At 31.3% G+C, this 18,955-nt stretch overlaps 3 protein-coding genes and 1 non-coding gene across 4 annotated transcripts; 2 read left to right on the top strand and 2 right to left on the bottom strand.

Annotated features, from left to right (window-relative positions):
* Window positions 1–8,781: 8,781 nt before the first annotated feature.
* LOC146957189 (uncharacterized) lies at window positions 8,782–9,947 on the top strand. The gene has a single exon (XM_085734676.1). The coding sequence runs from the start codon at window positions 9,058–9,060 to the stop codon at window positions 9,856–9,858; it is 801 nt and encodes a 266-aa protein (XP_085590802.1). The 5' UTR covers window positions 8,782–9,057; the 3' UTR covers window positions 9,859–9,947.
* Window positions 9,948–11,150: 1,203 nt separating this feature from the next.
* Window positions 11,151–11,232, bottom strand: TRNAS-UGA (transfer RNA serine (anticodon UGA)). The gene has a single exon. It is a non-coding gene; the product is annotated as a tRNA-Ser (tRNA).
* A 4,590-nt stretch (window positions 11,233–15,822) lies between these two features.
* LOC146957191 (phosphoglycerate mutase-like protein AT74) lies at window positions 15,823–17,231 on the top strand. The gene is made up of 2 exons (XM_085734687.1): window positions 15,823–16,518; window positions 16,602–17,231. Exons 1-2 carry the CDS (start codon window positions 16,083–16,085, stop codon window positions 17,042–17,044), a joined length of 879 nt encoding a protein of 292 aa, XP_085590813.1. The 5' UTR covers window positions 15,823–16,082; the 3' UTR covers window positions 17,045–17,231.
* A 917-nt stretch (window positions 17,232–18,148) lies between these two features.
* Window positions 18,149–18,848, bottom strand: LOC146957192 (uncharacterized). The gene has a single exon (XM_085734707.1). The coding sequence runs from the start codon at window positions 18,695–18,697 to the stop codon at window positions 18,221–18,223; it is 477 nt and encodes a 158-aa protein (XP_085590833.1). The 5' UTR covers window positions 18,698–18,848; the 3' UTR covers window positions 18,149–18,220.
* Between the last annotated feature and the right edge of the window lie 107 nt (window positions 18,849–18,955).

Consider the following 18,955-nt stretch of genomic DNA (forward strand, 5'->3'; position numbering starts at 1 on the left):
CTCTAAAATCTATTTATTTGTGGGCCTAATAAAGCCTCATATTATAATTTTTTTCTTAACAATTTATTTATGCAAAATAGCTTATTCGAAATAGTTTATTTATGCAAAACAACTTATTAGAATGATTTTTTAAAAACCGCTTATTCAAAACAACTTATTTATGCAAAACATCTTATTCCGATTAATTTTAAAAACCAACTTATTCAAAATAGCTTATTTATGCAAAACAGCTTATTCGAAACAACTTATTAGGATCACTTTTTTTAAAACCGCTTATTCAAAACAGCTTATTTATGCAAAACAGCTTATTAGTTCAAAACAGCTTATTCAAAACAGCTTATTTATACAAAACAGCTTATTCCGATTTCATTTTAAAAAACAACTTATTCAAAACAACTTATTTATGCAAAACAACATATTTATACAAAACAACTTATTCAAAACAGCTTATTTATGCAAAACAGCTTATTCGAAACAACTTATTTATACAAAATAGCTCATTTGTGCAAAACAACTTATTCAAAACAACTTATTTATACAAAATAGCTTATTTGTGCAAAACAGCTTATTCAAAACAGCTTATTTATACAAAACAACTTATTCCGATTTCATTTTAAAAAACAACTTATTCAAAACAACTTATTTATGCAAAACAACATATTTATGCAAAACAACTTATTCAAAACAGCTTATTTATGCAAAACAGCTTATTTGAAACAACTTATTTATACAAAAGAGCTTATTTGTGCAAAACAGCTTATTCAAAACAACTTATTTATACAAAACAGCTTATTTGTGCAAAACAGCTTATTCAAAACAACTTATTTATACAAAACAGCTTATTCCGATTAATTTTAAAAACCAACTTATTCAAAATAGCTTATTTATGCAAAACAGCTTATTCGAAACAACTTATTAGGATCACTTTTTTTAAAACCGCTTATTCAAACTAGCTTATTTATGCAAAACAACTTATTTGTACAAAATAGCTTATTCAAAACAGCTTATTTATACAAAACAGCTTATTCCGATTTCATTTTAAAAAACAAATTATTCAAAACAACTTATTTATGCAAAACAACATATTTATGCAAAACAACTTATTCAAAACAACTTATTTATGCAAAACAGCTTATTCGAAACAACTTATTTATACAAAATAGCTTATTTGTGCAAAACAACTTATTCAAAACAACTTATTTATACAAAACAGCTTATTTGTGCAAAACAGCTTATTTATACAAAACAGCTTATTCCGATTTCATTTTAAAAAACAACTTATTCAAAACAACTTATTTATGCAAAACAACATATTTATGCAAAACAACTTATTCAAAACAGCTTATTTATGCAAAACAGCTTATTCGAAACAACTTATTTATACAAAAGAGCTTATTTGTGCAAAACAGCTTATTCAAAACAACTTATTTATACAAAACAGCTTATTTGTGCAAAACAGCTTATTCAAAACAGCTTATTCCAATTTCATTTTAAAAACAACTTATTTATGCAAAACAACATATTTATGCAAAACAACTTATTCAAAACAGTTTATTTATGCAAAACAACTTATTCGAAACAACTTATTTATACAAAACAGCGTATTTGTGCAAAACAACTTATTTATACAAAACTGTTTATTCGAAACAACTTATTTATACAAAATAGCTTATTTGTGCAAAACAGCTTATTCAAAACAACTTATTTATACAAAACAGCTTATTTGTGCAAAACAGCTATTTTGCACAAAATAAGCTATTTTGCACAAACAGCTTATTCGATTCCTAGGTCGCCGATCCCAAACGAAATTGCACATCATCCCTATTCTTCTGAGTTATGTGTGTATTGTAATTCGTGACAAGTTTGCGTGATTGTGAATTTGTAGAGATTTCAATTTTGAATTGCGGAACGCTATGCGTGAAATCGTGTAGATTTATAATTATGAAGATGTGGTTACTGATTGCAAATTTCACAAGGTTGTTGTTAAAGGAGAAAAAGCGGATCCATTGAAGGTTCTTGAAAGAGTTCAGAGGAAGAGTCATAGACAAGTTGAGCTTCTTTCTCCGATCCTAAAACCACCTTCAGAACAAGAGAAAAAAATTGAAGAGAAAGAGAAACCTAAGCCAGAGGAAGAAAAGAAAGCTGAAGAGGTTAATTAATTATTTTTTTTCTTTTTAAATTTATCTGAATCTGTGATGGATCATTTTTATCATTTTTATTTTATTATATGGTGCAGCCTAAGGTTATGATAGTGATTCTGAAAGTTCACATGTATTGTGAAGCTTGTTCACAAGAAATCAAGAGACGCATTGAGAAAATCAAAGGTATGTTATTGTGTTCTGTTTTGATTAAAATTCATATTTTCTTCACTTTTATTTCATTCACTTGTTTTGGTTCAATTCTCAGGTCCCATCCTTTTAGGAATTTGTCAACTGTTACTACCGATGATTTTGTGTTTGAATTCGAATCTTGCTATGATTTTCAATTTTGGTTACATATAGATGATGGGTTTGATTGGTTTGGTGATGAAGTTTGTTGGAGATTTTCAAGTTCCTTTGCATTCTTGATTTTTGGAAGAAAAAGGACGACGTTGATTGTGAAAGGACGACGTTGAAGAGGAGGAGAATTGGGAGTAATGAGTTGGAGGGATTAGGGATTGATTTGAATTTGGGAAAATTGATGATGGACTTGGTTTAAAAAATTGTCGAAATCAAATTGGGAATTTTTCTGAGAATTGTGATTCTGTTGCTAAGAATTCAAAGTTGGTGCCTGGATCTGATGGTTTTGAAAATGTTCTGTTATGGTTAGAAAATTCCATATGTTTTTTTATTTTTGATTGTGATATGCACCATGTTGGATCAAAGAAAACCATTAAGTACATCTAATGGTTTTGGAGTACAACTCACATAAACCATTTCCACAACAAAATGATTTTGGAGTACAACTCACAGAAACCATACCCATAGCAAAACCATTAAACAATTAGTTTGGTTTCGTGTAGAACACTATCAAAACCATTAAACCACACTTATGGTTTCAGTAATAGTTTTTATTTAAAATCATTTGTCAATAATAATTTTCACTATTCTTTTATTTTATTTAGCATTTGACAATTATTTTTCTTTCACATACAAGTCTATTAAAACCATTAAAGCGCGATTATATTTAGACAAAGTCAGAAATTCGTTTTACAACGTAAGAAATAAAAGAGAGATGACGAGGCTTTACAAAAAAAGTGGTTACTTATTGATTAATTCACAGTAGGTTATAAGTGTGTACTATTAAGTGGTTACTTAATAATGATTTAAATGTTTATCACAATTTTTTTATTACAAAACCATTTTCACTGGAATTGGGAAATGATTCGATGTGAAATCTGTTGGTATAAGCTGGAATTCGGATTTGATGAATTATTGAGAATGTTGTGATGAATTGTGTTGTTTATGATCAATCCGGTTCAGATCTGGTGTTAGCATTACTCACGGAAACCATTTTCACTGCAAAATGGTTTTGGAGTCTAACTCACGGAAACCATTTTCACTGCAAAATGGTTTTGGAGTACAACTCACGGAAACCATTTTCACTGCAAAATGGTTTTGGAGTACAACTCAGGGAAACCATTTCCACAGCAAAATGGTTTTGAAACCAACTCACAGAAACCATAGCCATAGCAAAACCATTAGACAATTATTTTGGTTTCTCATAGAAGACTATCAAAACCATTAAACCATAATTATGGTTTCAGTAATAATTTCAGTGTATAACATCTTAATCATTATTCAAAACCATCTAACAATAATAATTTCATTAAAAATCATTACACATTTATCTTGGTTTCACATACATGATTATCAAAACCATTAAACCATAATTATGGTTTCAGTAATAATTTCAGTGTATAACATGTTAAACAACGTTCCAGTAAAGAAACTCATAATCCATACTCATTTCTCTCTCTAACTCATTAAAAGCTTATTCAAAACAGCTTATTTTGTGCAAAATAGCTGTTTTGCACAAACAAGTTGTTTTGTATAAATAAGTTGTTTTGAATAAGCTGTTTTGCACAAATAAGCTATTTTATATAAATAAGTTGTTTCGAATAAGTTGTTTTTCATAAATAAGCTGTTTTGAATAAGCTGTTTTGCACAAATAAGCTGTTTTGTATAAATAAGTTGTTTTGAATAAGCTGTTTTGCACAAATAAGCTATTTTGTATAAATAAGTTGTTTCGAATAAGCTGTTTTGCATAAATAAGCTGTTTTGAATAAGTTGTTTTGCATAAATATGTTGTTTTGCATATATAAGTTGTTTTGAATAAGTTGTTTTTTAAAATGAAATCGGAATAAGCTGTTTTGTATAAATAAGCTGTTTTGCACAAATAAGCTGTTTTGTATAAATAAGTTGTTTTGAATAAGTTGTTTTGCACAAATAAGCTATTTTGTATAAATAAGTTGTTTCGAATAAGCTGTTTTGCATAAATAAGCTGTTTTGAATAAGTTGTTTTGCGTAAATATGTTGTTTTGCATATATAAGTTGTTTTTTAAAATGAAATCGGAATAAGCTGTTTTGTATAAATAAGCTGTTTTACACAAATAAGCTGTTTTGTATAAATAAGTTGTTTTGATTAAGCTGTTTTGCACAAATAAGCTATTTTGTATAAATAAGTTGTTTCGAATAAGCTGTTTTGCATAAATAAGCTGTTTTGAATAAGTTGTTTTTGCATAAATATGTTGTTTTGCATAAATAAGTTGTTTTGAATAAGTTATTTTTTAAAATGAAATCGGAATAAGTTGTTTTGTATAAATAAGTTGTTTTGAATAAGCTGTCTTGCACAAATAAGCTATTTTGTATAAATAAGTTGTTTCGAATAAGCTGTTTTGCATAAATAAGCTGTTTTGAATAAGTTGTTTTGCATAAATATGTTGTTTTGCATATATAAGTTGTTTTGAATAAGTTGTTTTTTAAAATGAAATCGGAATAAGCTGTTTTGTATAAATAAGCTGTTTTGTATAAATAAGTTGTTTTGAATAAGCTGTTTTGCACAAATAAGCTATTTTGTATAAATAAGTTGTTTCGAATAAGCCGTTTTGCATAAATAAGCTGTTTTGAATAAGTTGTTTTGCATAAATATGTTGTTTTGCATAAATAAGTTGTTTTGAATAAGTTGTTTTTTAAAATGAAATCGGAATAAGTTGTTTTGTATAAATAAGCTGTTTTGAATAAGCTGTTTCGCACAAATAAGTTGTTTTGTATAAATAAGTTGTTTTGAATAAGCTGTTTTGCACAAATAAGCTATTTTTTGTAAATTAGTTGTTTCGAATAAGCTGTTTAGCATAAATAAGCTGTTTTGAATAAGTTGTTTTGCATAAATATGTTGTTTTGCATAAATAAGTTGTTTTGAATAAGTTGTTTTTTAAAATGAAATCGGAATAAGCTGTTTTGTATAAATAAGCTGTTTTGAACAAATAAGCTGTTTTGTATAAATAAGTTGTTTCGAATAAGTTATTTTGCATAAATAAGCTGTTTTGAATAAGTTGTTTTGCATAAATATGTTGTTTTGCATAAATAAGTTGTTTTGTATAAGTTGTTTTTTAAAATGAAATCGGAATAAGCTGTTTTGTATAAACAAGCTGTTTTGCACAAATAAGTTGTTTTGCATAAATAAGTTGTTTTGAATAATCGGTTTTAAAAAAAGTGATCCTAATAAGTTGTTTCGAATAAGCTGTTTTGCATAAATAAGTTGTTTTGAATAAGTTGCTTTTTAAAATGAGATCAGAATAAGTTGTTTTGCATAAATAAGTTGTTTTGAATAAGCGGTTTTTAAAAAATCATTCTAATAAGTTGTTTTGCATAAATAAACTATTTCGAATAAACTATTTTGCATAAATAAATTGTTAAGAAAAAAAATTATAATATGGGCCTTTAATTTAGTGGGCTTGGTGGGAGCTTTTTTAAGTGGGCTTTGAAATTTGGGGCTCTATTGACACCTCTACTTATTTGAATTAAGCTTTCACTTGAGGTGTAGAAAGCAATTATGTTGGGTGTAGAAAGCAATTATGCACGGTGCATAAGGATCTCCTTATGCACCATAACCACACCCCCATTTACTTGTCCAGTGAAATGGTAATCCTAGTTCACATATTTTTTTTAAGAAGCGGTTCACATCATCATCATCACTTAATAACTTAGAGGACTTCTGGTGGTGTAATTTAGCCTTATTATTATTATTATTATTATTATTATTATTATTATTATTATTATTATCATCATCATCATCATCATCATCATCATCATCATCTAATCCTATACATCTTTTTTTTTTGTGGTGTCCGGGGTTTTTGACTTGGAATAGTGGAGTGTGCTCCTCTCAAAGTCTCATCCTCGATTCTCTCTTGTCTCAAGTTCGGTGGGCTAGTTTGACTTCTTAAAAAAAATTACAATTGTTCGGTTTTGATCCTTTGGGATTGATTGCGCAAATTGGACACCCTTAGTCGTTTTGGAGTTTGATGGGGAGGGGAAAGTAGGGCTTTGGAGTGGAAAATATAAAGGGAAATAAAGAAATCTTTCACATTTTTTAAAAGATAAATTAACGTTCATATTTAATATATTTTTTAATTTTTAAATTATTATAAAAAATATATATTAAATTTAAAGAATTCATATAAACCTTTCAAAAATAACATAATTTCCTTAATGCCAAAGATGCAACTCTTTTGAAGAAGAGAAATGATATTTTGACAACCATTTTTTGACAACTTTTGGACAACTTTCTCTCTCATACTCACATGATATTGTTATTCTCTCTCTTCCTTTTTCTCTCTCCATTGTTTTTGACCAATAAGAAGTGAGAAAAACAAGGTTGTCAACAAAGTTGTCATCAAATGGATGTCAAAATATCATTACTCTTTGAAGAAACCTTCCTTCACTACATGCCCTCTTTCTTTTCAGTTATGGACAGTCCTTGGTTTTGTTGCTTCCATTGCATTGATGTTAGGACTTAGGATTAAGCCAGCTAGTAGAGCAGGTTTTGGTTTTCTCCTAACTGACATCGTGAAAATGGCTCATCCTAGTCCCTAGAGAGTGATTTGTGTTTTTGTTTTTATTGTTCTGTGTTTTTGTTTTCTTTACTATTTTGGTTTACTATATATATATATATATATATATATATATATATATATATATATATTAAATTCACGGGTCAAATAATCAGCAAGAGAATTATTTTCTCCTTTAATAAATTGAATATTAAAATCAAAGACAGCTAATTGAGCTTGCCATCCTGCAAATATTTGCTTAGAAACAAGATTCTTAACATCTTTTTCTATTATTTGTTTAGCAGAGCTACAATCAATTCTTAATAAGAATTTTTGATTTAATAAATCACTCTGAAATTTAGAAATGCATTTAATTATAGCAAGCATTTCTTTTTTAATTGTGGAATACTTTGCTTGGGTAGGATTCCATTTACCCGAATTAAATCTTATTAGAACCTCTTTATTACTTTCAAGTATAACCTGTTTAAGAATGCCACCATATCCAATATCGGATGCATCAGTTTCAACTATTTTGAAATAATTTGGATTGGCCAAAGAAAGACAAGGAAGACATTTTACCTTAGATTTAATTCTTTGGACAGCCTCAGTGTGCTTATCTGTCCAAGGTTTAGGATTATTTTTAAGTCTATTATATAAAATAGATGTGTCTTTAGCAAAATCTTTATAATAGTCTGCAATATAATTCAGACTTCCAAGAAATCTTTGCAATTGTTTTTTATCATCGATAATATCAGGAAATTTAGAAGCAAATTCAATACTTCATTGTATGGGAATAATAGTTCCATTATAAATTTCATGACCTAAAAACCTAACTTTGGTTTGAAAAAGTTTCATCTTAGGGGCCGATATAACTAACCCATTTCTTTTTATGATATCTTTGAATATTTTCAAATGTTTCATATGTTGATCCATACTTTTAGAAAATATCAAAACATCATCAATATAAACAATTATAAATTCAGAATATGCATTAAAAATGTCATTCATAATTTTTTGGAATTCAGAAGGGGCGTTTTTATATATATATATATATATATATATATATATATATATATATATATATATTAGGGATACTCTTTTTATAGATAAATAATTCGTTTTATTTTTTCTCTAAAGCTTATTTTTAGCATTATTTATTACTTTTTTGTTTTGGATAAACGAATAATAGACTTGTATGAATGATCATATACTCCTTTAAAATTGGAAGCCGTTTCAGAGTAGTTTTGGATAGATATGAAGATGATAAAATTCCAAAGTGATTGAATTTCTATTTTTTATGATATCTCTTTGGAAATGAAGCAAATAGTAGATATTTTTTAGAATTTGGCCAAAATCAACTAAGTATAAAATTAAAAGCTAGCCGCAAACATAATAAATAAATAAAAACGCACCAATGTATAAACTTAAACAAATCTCTAGTTACTGCGTTTGACCTTTTGATCTTGTGATCAAGATTGTTTAAAATTAATTTTGTGATCTCAAATTAACAATCTAGATGATCTACAACGTATAAACATGTACCTTGTCGCACGCAAACACACCCTTTGATCTAAGACAAGCCAACTGGTAGTAGTAGCTAATAAAAGAAAGTGAGGATGAGGATAATCTTTAAAAAAATGTGGAAGAAAAATGGCAATGTGCCATTTTAGGAGGATTCATAGGCCATCTCAGTTGGACCCGGCACCGTTTCCTAATTGCTAACTTTGCTCCATCACTACACCTCATACTTCTATTCATTCCAATTGTTTTTTGTTTTTCTCATAACTATCATCCTCTTTTAACTCTCTTCATATGTCTTCACCATTTTCATTATTATTATTATTGACAATTACCATAACCATATATATAACCCTCTCTCTCTCTCTCTCTCTCTCTATCTTTGGGGCTGAGGATATTATTAATACCCTCACCCTCTCCCCATCTCTTCCTATCCTACCTATAACATCTTCTCAAGATCAAGATCAAAATCAAATTAAATACATGTAATGTAATGATCCATCGTCATGATTTTCTCTTTGTATTTTCAAATCATTATATCACTTTCTCTCTCTTTTCTTCTACATGCCTTCAACTTCAAGAAACATCTTCACACTTTCTTGACTCTTCTCACCACCACCAATAACAATAATAATAAGCTTGATCTAAAATGCACTAAACATCCATTTTCATCCAAATCAAAGCTTATGATCTCTCTTCCACCCCCGCGGACGATCCAAGATATGAAACAATTGATGACTTGCACAGAGAGCATTGATGAGATGCAATTAAATGATATTTCAGTAGATGAAAATGAGTATGAAGGGGCTGAATATTGTTCAAGGAATGCGAGGGCGGTGGAGGGAGGTGTAAATAGTAATAACACATTTCCTCCACCACTTTCTTCGTTAGACGATAATTGTCAACCAAATTATATTTTGTTACCGGTGAGGAAGGATGGAAGATTACAACTCAACAAAATGAAAGTAAAGAGACCAGACATTCTCTACGCTAATCGACAAGATGGACGATTGAGATTGTATCTTGTTCCAGATCAATGCAACGCAAATGATGTGGAACAAGAAGAATATTATGAAGATGAAGAAGAAGAGGAAGAATATTTGGAAGAGGAAGAAATTACAATAGTAGAATCGGAATCAGAAGAGGAAATAATGGTTGAAGAGAGTAGGTATGAGGAAGATGATAGGGTTAGAGAGTGGAGTAATAATAAGAATAATGAAAGGTATAGAAGGAGGTGTCACCAGCAATTGGTGAATTATATTCATGGTAGCCATAACAATTTAGTCATGTATGGAGTGGCCGCATAATTTTGTTTTGTTTGAACTTTCAATTTCTTCAATTATGAAAGTTAATAACTCTATTTGTGATTATGAAAGTATTGATATTTCCTCCTTCACGTTTGTGTTGTGCCTCAGCTTTTCCATTTCTAGTTTTTTTTGTCAAAACATGACAATAAATAGAGGTTCTATGTTGCACTTGCACTCGACATGTACATTACAAAATAACGAGCGTTTTTATGTGAACTCCTTGCTAGAAAAAGTAATGGCAAATTTTTTTTTTTGGAAATAAAGATAGTTGAAGCTCCAAAGCAAAGAACTACACAACAACCAACCTAATTCAAGCGTGACAATGCTTGTACACAATCAAATTCAGCTCATGCTCACAACTTATTATTTTTTATTTTTTTTTATTCAGCTCATGCTCACAACTTATTATTTTTTATTTTTTTTAAGAATGCTCACAACTTATCTTGATTAAGACATCTTCACAAGAGTTTGATTCACAATATGAGTGGGACACTCAATCCTCTCCATCCATATTCAACAAACGCATAATCTTTTGAATCAACCTCCAACCAAAAACACTATCCATCTTTGTACTAGTTGAATTTTGAACTTATACTTACTGCTTTTGAATCAACACGCACCTCTCCCTTAAAAAACAGTGACATGGGCACATCATCATAATGTCATATTTCCAAACAATTTTGAAAAACCACATAGACAATCACCTTATGTATGTTCCTCTAATCAACCCGCCGCAGCTTTCAATACTTCGATAGGCGGAGTAGATAGAAAAATTACTAGTTCTCAAAATTGTAACTATCGATCAAAAAGATAGCCCATACTTTTTAAGAGTTGATTAATACATACATATTTGATATTATAAAATCATGTTTAAAATAGTTTTAAAGACTATGAAGTGACGCATTAACTAAGTTCATCAAATTGAGGTGGATGCTTCCACTAATTTCTTTTTATTTTATTCTTAGTAATTGAAAAATTTTATTTATGAAGATTGAGTACAATGTGGACGGAAGTGTGTGCAATAGAGGTTTAAAGTCTACTTGGGTTGAAATTTTCCAAGATGAAAGGTTGCTGGATTTTTGGGCAACTATGTCTATGAATGCAATCAATATTATTGAGAATGGCTTACCAAATACTTGTTTTTTTTTTTTTTTTATTGAAAATGAGTCTATCTATATATCTATGTTTAGAAAGAAAGCAAAAACTAAAAAGTTACATCATTTTGTTTGCTGGAGGAGCTCGTAGCCGATGCATTCACAGTTTTCAGAAAAGAAAGATAATAAACAAAAAATCGTCGACAGCAGGGATCGAACCTGCGCGGGCGAAGCCCAACAGATTTCAAGTCTGTCTCCTTAACCACTCGGACATATCGACTTGTTGAATGAATATTCAAATGAGTAATATATAAAGTAGGACAATTGTAATGCAAAATACGGTGCTCACCGTTCAGGTTGATATTGACATTCCTTCAACAAAAAATATTATTGATGATGCCATGTTTTAATTGAGTAATGTGGGGAAATTGTGATAGATAAAATAAAATACATACATTGAAAATGAGGTTATAATGTATTGTTTTAGCCTTGACTACAACAAGAGGGTGCCGTCATATTTTATAAAACATTGACAATTTGTTCTTATTAAGCTCATGAAAATCAGGTATACAGACTTTGTCTAGGCAAATAAGTATGCTGGGCTTAATTAAAATAATAAATTAAAAAGATACCCAAACTATGTCATCCTAAATCCTAATGCATTCTGGAAGATAATCTTAAAGTCAATATTTTTCTCCTCCACTGTGTTACTTTAACGTTTTTGGCACGTCAAATCTTTTAGGCTTTGTTTGGATGACGAAAGAAAGTTTAAGGAAAGATTGTAAGAGGAAAGATTGTAAAAGGAAAGATTGAGAGTGGAAAGTGAGAGGATTGTTATAGTGGTTTGATTTGAGTGATAGTAGAAGGAAAGAAAGATGGAAGTTCATAAAAAATAAGTAATAATAGAAATGTGTGTTTTTAAAAGGACAAAAATATCCTTATACATAAATTTAATGTGATAAAAAGAATAAAAAAAATGGACACTATAATTTCATCCATAAAATAAATCATGTAAATGAATAGAAAAAATAAAAATAAAAGTTGGGTCACATTTCATTTCTTGTGCATTGGTGATGAATGGTATACGACAAGAAAGTTGCATAGCCTTTTAGGATTGGTTAAATTGAGATTTTTGAACTAAGGCAAGGGTAAATTAGTACTTTCAAACACTTTTGATGCTTTCCTCCAACTTTCTTCACAATCTGGCGAGGAAAGTGTTTCATGTGGGACCCAGCAAAAAGTAATCAGTCCTTCCACTTTCTGAGAGAACCAAACTGAAGAAGGGATCTTGGTTTGTGAGCTTTCTCTCCTTCCACAATCAATCCTTAGTCCTTCTTTTGAACCAAACACACCCTTATAGTTGAAACTTTGAACTGTCATCATTCGACTTATGTTTCATAACTTTCATTTGTTTTTGATTTTGTTGTATTTTAATTCAAGTTAGTTAAAACAGGTAGGTTTGTTATCAATTGTTTCAGAAGTTGGTTAGAGAGCAGTTGCTTGCTTTACAAGTTAGTTACACATTATAATGTTCACTTTCATTTTACTAATAAAAATATAGAATTACAATCCATTGCATCTATCTCTTTTCTCTCTAAATCTTGCATTGCTTGCGTAATAAGAAAGTGTTGCACTAACAAATTGGCGTCTATAACCACTGGTTTTGATCAAGGGAAACACGAGAGATTGTGAGGGGACAAATGTATCTCGGTAACACAATTAAGTTGAGTGATCAAGAATAATTTCATGAAAGCAATCATGAATGGAAACAACAATTTCAGTGTGAATCTTTCAATTCGTGATGAAGGTAATTTGGAAAAATGTAGAGCATTGATGAAGACGTTGTTTGGAGCACAAAAAGTGCAAGAAGTTGTGCATAATGGGCATGAAGAATTTGATGCAAATTCATTAGATACTCAAAGAACATCTTTGAAGGATGCGAAGAAGAAGGCTTGTAATGCTTTGTTTTATATCAAGAAATGTATTGATTCTCATATATTTACTTGTTACCCTATCCATAAAGGCATTGAACCTCATCCCCGTCCGGCGTCCCTGTCAGATTCAGGTATCCTCGCCCCATCCCTGCGGCGAATCATTTTTTTAATAAAAAAAGAATTTTTTTCCAACCCCGAGGACAATTTGTAATGCATTATCCATCAATATGCTTACTTTAACTATCAATGACAATTTTTATAAATTGACAATTATCAAACCAAATAACATGACATATCAACATATAGCCAAAATATCAATGTTCTAAATTAACTGATAATCGAAATTATCAAAACAACGTAACCAAGTACAAACCACATTTCAAGCTAAATCAACTGATACTTCAAATTGTCAAACCAAATTACATATGTTTTCATTATAGAATGGATAAAAAATAATAACAATAATAAGGGCAATAAAAGTTTTTAATTTGGAATAAACCAAGACAAAATCAAACATAACCCAAACCAAAATCAAATATAAATAATAAAAAAACACCCGAACATGATGTTGAAAGAGAGAGTGAATGTGATGGCGTGACCGAAAGCGATTCACGTTGTAAATATGTGAGAGTGAGATCGGTTGAGAAGATATGATGTTGATCAATGGCTATGGTGATGGAGAACAGAGAGATCGAGGGTGTGAGATGTGGAAGGAGTTGAGAGAGAACACAAAGAAGTGAATGGGTGTCGTTTGATAGACTGAGCTCTAACTGCATAAGTGAAGTAGTTTTGGGTTTTGATTTTCTATTTATATATCAGGGTGGGCACCTATATTCTCGTTACACGTCTCGTACCCATAATTTGAAATCGGAAAAAACTCAAACTCGTACCTAAACCCAATCAAAAGTAGGGAAACCCCGTTAAATCGGGTTTGGTTCGGGTGGATATAAGTGGGTACATGTTTTACTTCCAAGCCTAGTTGATTCAAACAATTTTGAGAAAATCTCAAAAGTAACAAGATCCAAGGAATGTTGTGATATACTTGAGAAGTATCATGAAGGAGGAGATAAAGTGAAACAAATAAAGCTTCAATTTCTCATAAAAAAAGTACGAATTGATGCTTATGGAGGAAAATCATAAAGTAGTTAACTACTTCTCAAGATTAATCACTATGGTGAATCAAATGTTGAACAACAAGTTGTTGAAAGGTAATGAGGACCTTGTCTCCAAGATTTAATTTCATAGTTGTTGCCATTCAAGAATCAAAGGATGCAAAAACTATGAAGATTGAAGAATTACAAATTTCTTTTTACGCAAATGAACTTCTGCTGATTGAAAGATGAACTGAAAGGTTAGTTTAACAAGCCTTGCAAGCTCAAACTATCGGGAAGGATAATAACGACAAGAAGAAGTGGAAGAAGGGCAAAGATAACTTCAAGGGGTAACTTGTCAAACCTTAAAGGAAATAATAAGATTGACGATAAAATTGAATCTTAAAGGAGAGGAGGTTTGGGCAACAATCAAGAAAAGAAGAAATGTTTTGATAAAAGGAAGCTACAATGTTATAACTGTGAAAAATATGGTCACTATTCATATGGACGATTGTAGGCTTATTCAATCACCTGGTCCCTTAACTTAATTGATTGTTTCAATTTGGTCCCCTAACTATAATTTGTATCAATTTGGTCCCCTATGTTTTGCTTCGTTAATAATTTTAGTCATTTCTGTTAGTTTCCCTCAAAAAAAGTTAACTTATGTACCAATTTGGTCCTCTATAACAGAAATGACTAAAACTAGTAACGGAGCAAAACATAGAGGACGAAATAGGTACAAATTATAGTTAGGGGACCAAATTGAGACAATCAATTAAGTTAAGGGACCAAGTGATAGAATAAGCCACGATTGTATGGAAAAGGTATTCAAGTCAAGAAAGATGATGAGGAGGCTAAAATGGCACAAGAAGACTTAGACTATAATGACGTAGTCTTAATAATGACAACAACCAATGCTAAAAGTTTCAATTCAGAAAGATGATTTTTAGGTATTGGTTATTCTAATCTCTTGACAGGAAATAGAGAATGAATGAAAGAAATTGATACTATTAAAACCACAAAAGTGAAGCTAGTTGATCATAGAACGCTAACAACAAAAGAATGGGAAAGTTTGTAATTGAAGGATGAAATTGCAAGATAGCCGTGATAGAAGAAGTGTTGTATGTGCTCGGAATGCAATGCAATCTATTAAGTGTTGAACAACTCATGCAAAAAGGTTATTATATGATAATGAAGAATAACTCTCTAGAACTTTTTGATAGAAATCATAGGTTAGTGTTAAGATATCCTTTTGCAAAGAACATAACATTTCAAGCTAGCATGATGACTGCATAGATGAGATGTATGCCAACAACAATGAATAAAGAAGATAACTGACTTTGACACTATATGTTTGGCCTTTTAAATTTCAAATGTCTTATTTAATTAGTTGAAAAAGAATTGATACTAGGAGTGCGAAAATCGACTATGCCTAAAATAGTCTATGAAGTTTGCTTAGTTGGTAAGCAACCAAGGAAATGAGGAATTAATTCTATTCGCATACAATTCATAGATCTATAGATTTATTACACCTAATTCACTTTTACGTGTGTTGCCCTCTCGAAGTTCTCATTAGGAGGAAAAACATATTTCATCACATTTTATACATAAATATAAGAAAAAGATATAACAATTTAATTTTTAGATTTAATACATCAATTATTCAATAAATCTGAAAAATAATTGTTTTTTATGATAAAACTGAAAAGAGCGTATGTTTCATGATGTCATGCTTCATAGGACAAGGTAATACACGCTTTATTCAAAAATTAGAAGGGTAGGTAGGTAGTAGTTGTTGTTTGAAATTTGAAAAGCAGCATAATAGTGGAACCGGATTAAGATAATACTATTCAAGATGGAATACATTATTCGTCCTCGCTTACACATTACAGCTGCCGCCGCGGCTTGACCAGAATCATTTCTCAAAATCTTTTCCCATACATCAGAAACTGGATTGTACAAACGTCAAACAGTTACTTAAAAAAACCTATAAATCGAGTAAATCAAAACAACAATTAAAAAAATGAAAGCAAATCAGCAATACCAACATATCAAGAAAAAGAAAGTGTTTTGATTAGGAGAACTTGTTGGAATTAAAATTCAAAATGGGTGTGCTTCCAAAGAGGATAATCCTAATGCGTCACGGCGAGTCCCAAGGAAACCTTGACACGTCAGCATACACCACCACACCAGACCACAGCATTCAGTTAACTCCATCCGGCATCGCACAAGCCCGCCACGCCGGCGCCAATCTCCGCCGTCTCGTTTCCGGCCAAGGCTGCTCCCCTGACTGGCGTCTCTACTTCTACGTCTCTCCCTACGCCCGCACCCGGTCCACACTCCGTGAAGTTGGTAGATCTTTCTCCAAGAAGCGCGTGATCGGCGTCAGAGAAGAATCGCGCGTACGTGAACAGGATTTCGGTAACTTCCAAGTTCAAGAGCGTATGAAGATTGTTAAAGAAACTCGTGAACGGTTTGGGAGATTCTTTTATCGCTTTCCTGAAGGTGAATCCGCCGCCGATGTTTTCGATCGCATTTCTGGTAACCGCTTTCTCCTTCTGAAATCATTCTAATCGATTTTACTTGATTTGAATTTGATTTAATTTGAATTTCTTCCTATTTAGGTTTTTTTGAATCTTTATGGAGAGACATTGATTTGAATCGTCTTCATCACGATCCAACTAACGATTTAAATCTGGTGATAGTATCACACGGATTAACATCACGAATTTTCTTGATGAAGTGGTTCAAGTGGACGGTGGAGCAATTTGAGCATCTAAACAATTTCGGAAACTGCGAGTTTCGGGTGATGGAGCAAGGGAGTGGTGGAGAATACAGTTTGGCGATTAATCATACGGAAGAAGAGATGCTTGAATGGGGAATGTCTCCGGATATGATTGCTGATCAGAAATGGCGTGCAGATGCGCCTAGAGGTGCTTGGAATGATCAATGTCCTTGGTATCTTGATGGTTTTTTTGATCGTTTTGCTGAAGATGAATCTGACGATGATGAAGCAATCCAAAATGAAGGTGAAACTGAAATGATAGTTGTTGAAACTAATAAGTAACTAATTAAAGGGGAATTTATAGGTTCCAATTGATGATAAGATAACCTTTGATTGATTGTAGGTTTACTAAGCCATTCTATACTTGTGTTGGTATTCATTAGTCTATGTAATAATCATAATTTACGGATTTTTTTTTATAACATGTAAAATTTAGATTATGAGATAACTTTTCCACAAATTTTGGAAATTAGATTCATTGCCATGCATTGTGACCGTCCAATCTCAATCGGATCGTTTAGATTTTAAGCGGATTTTGATTTTCTTCAAAAATTAGGCGCCAAGTTTGAGATCCGAGTAATCTGATCGAAATTGGAGGATCACGCAGTCATCAGAAAGCGTACAAATTTTGATCATTCTTATTGATTTTTGTCGAAGACATAGTAATGTCCAGGAAGGCAGGAACATTGAAAATTTTTACACGTAACAAAATCATGGTGATATTTCAAATGGTTTCACACGTCCGTTTCAATTACTTATCATGCGATTGATTAAAATATTTTTGTAATTTTTTAGTACGAGAAAATTCTTATCAAATGAGACGATTATTGAAAAAATTTAGTACGAGACAATTCTTTGTTATCAAATGAGACGATTATTTAAATTTATCACGAATCTTATTACATTGACTTGTGTCAAAATCACGTGAGCAAATACCTGTGCACTAAATAATATTAGGGGAATTAGTCACTTTAGTCCCTGAATGGGAGATGATTCGTCACTTTAGTCCCTGAATGAAGAGAAATTGCAAAACAGTCCCTGCATGGTCAATTTCAGGGACTAAAGTGACTAACGGAGTCTACATTCAAGGACTAAATTGACTAACGAAGTTTGCATTCAGGGACTAAATTGACTAACAAAGTCTTCATTCAGGGACTATTTTGCAATTTATCTGCATTCAGGGACTAAAGTGACGAATCCCTTCCGATTCAGGGACTATATCTGCATTCAGGGACTAAAGTGACGAATCCCTTCCGATTCAGGGACTAAAATGACTAATTCCCCATAATATTACGTATATACGTTTATTTATTTAAAAATAAAAAAAGAAAGAAGCTACTATTGAATTCTCAAATGCATGAAGAGATTGTAAGGCCAAGCACCACATTCATAACAGCTACTCTGCTGTTTCATGACATATATTATTGCTGCTAATATTATTACAGCCTAGATATATAATCAACAAATTGAATTGGATTGGTCATTGAGATCAGAACCCACTTTCAGAATTGATCTTAGAGGCTTTGGTTCTTCTTCTTCTTCTTCTTCTTGATCCAGGGAGCTTGATTTTTGGAAGGACTTGCTCTTCTTTTTGATCTTTTTATTTGGCAGAATATGTTCCACATTGTCACATATGCTCACAGATTTCTTTAGAGATATCCTTTTTGGCAATCTTGTTGTTCCTTCTTTAACCATCTCATCAACGTTCGTGCATGGAGAATCCTTATCTTCAGCCTTATTACATGGTATCCCTAACCTTACGACCTTGTCTGCTTCACAATCAGAACCTCTTGGTGCAGTTGAGGTTGAACTGTTACGTGTAGAACACCCTAAAGTCACCGTCTTCAATGCTTGTGAAGCCAGAGTTTTAGTGATGAAATAATAGAGCTTGTAGCAGATGCCCAGATGTTGAAGATGGAGTTCTCTTTGGTCCATCTGGTAAAAAATTTTATCCAGAGATGATGTGAAAAGGGTGTTGTTTTAATGGGTAGGGTGGAAAAAATACAGATTAATCCCAAAGTGGTAAGAATGTAGATGACTAAGTTAGGAAATAGATATTAAAAATCTTTGTGGAAGATATCCTTTGCTTTTTTTGGAAGGGATGTTAATAAAGAAGTCTTCAGCCTTTACCAAGTTGTTATTGAATCTGATAGTAAAAAGCAAGAATATAAAAAGGCATAGCTAATAATTGTT

Source organism: Medicago sativa, chromosome 1, assembly GCF_051527215.1.
Source record: "Medicago sativa cultivar Bolivia chromosome 1, Bolivia_mono, whole genome shotgun sequence".
Lineage (NCBI taxonomy): Eukaryota > Viridiplantae > Streptophyta > Magnoliopsida > Fabales > Fabaceae > Medicago > Medicago sativa.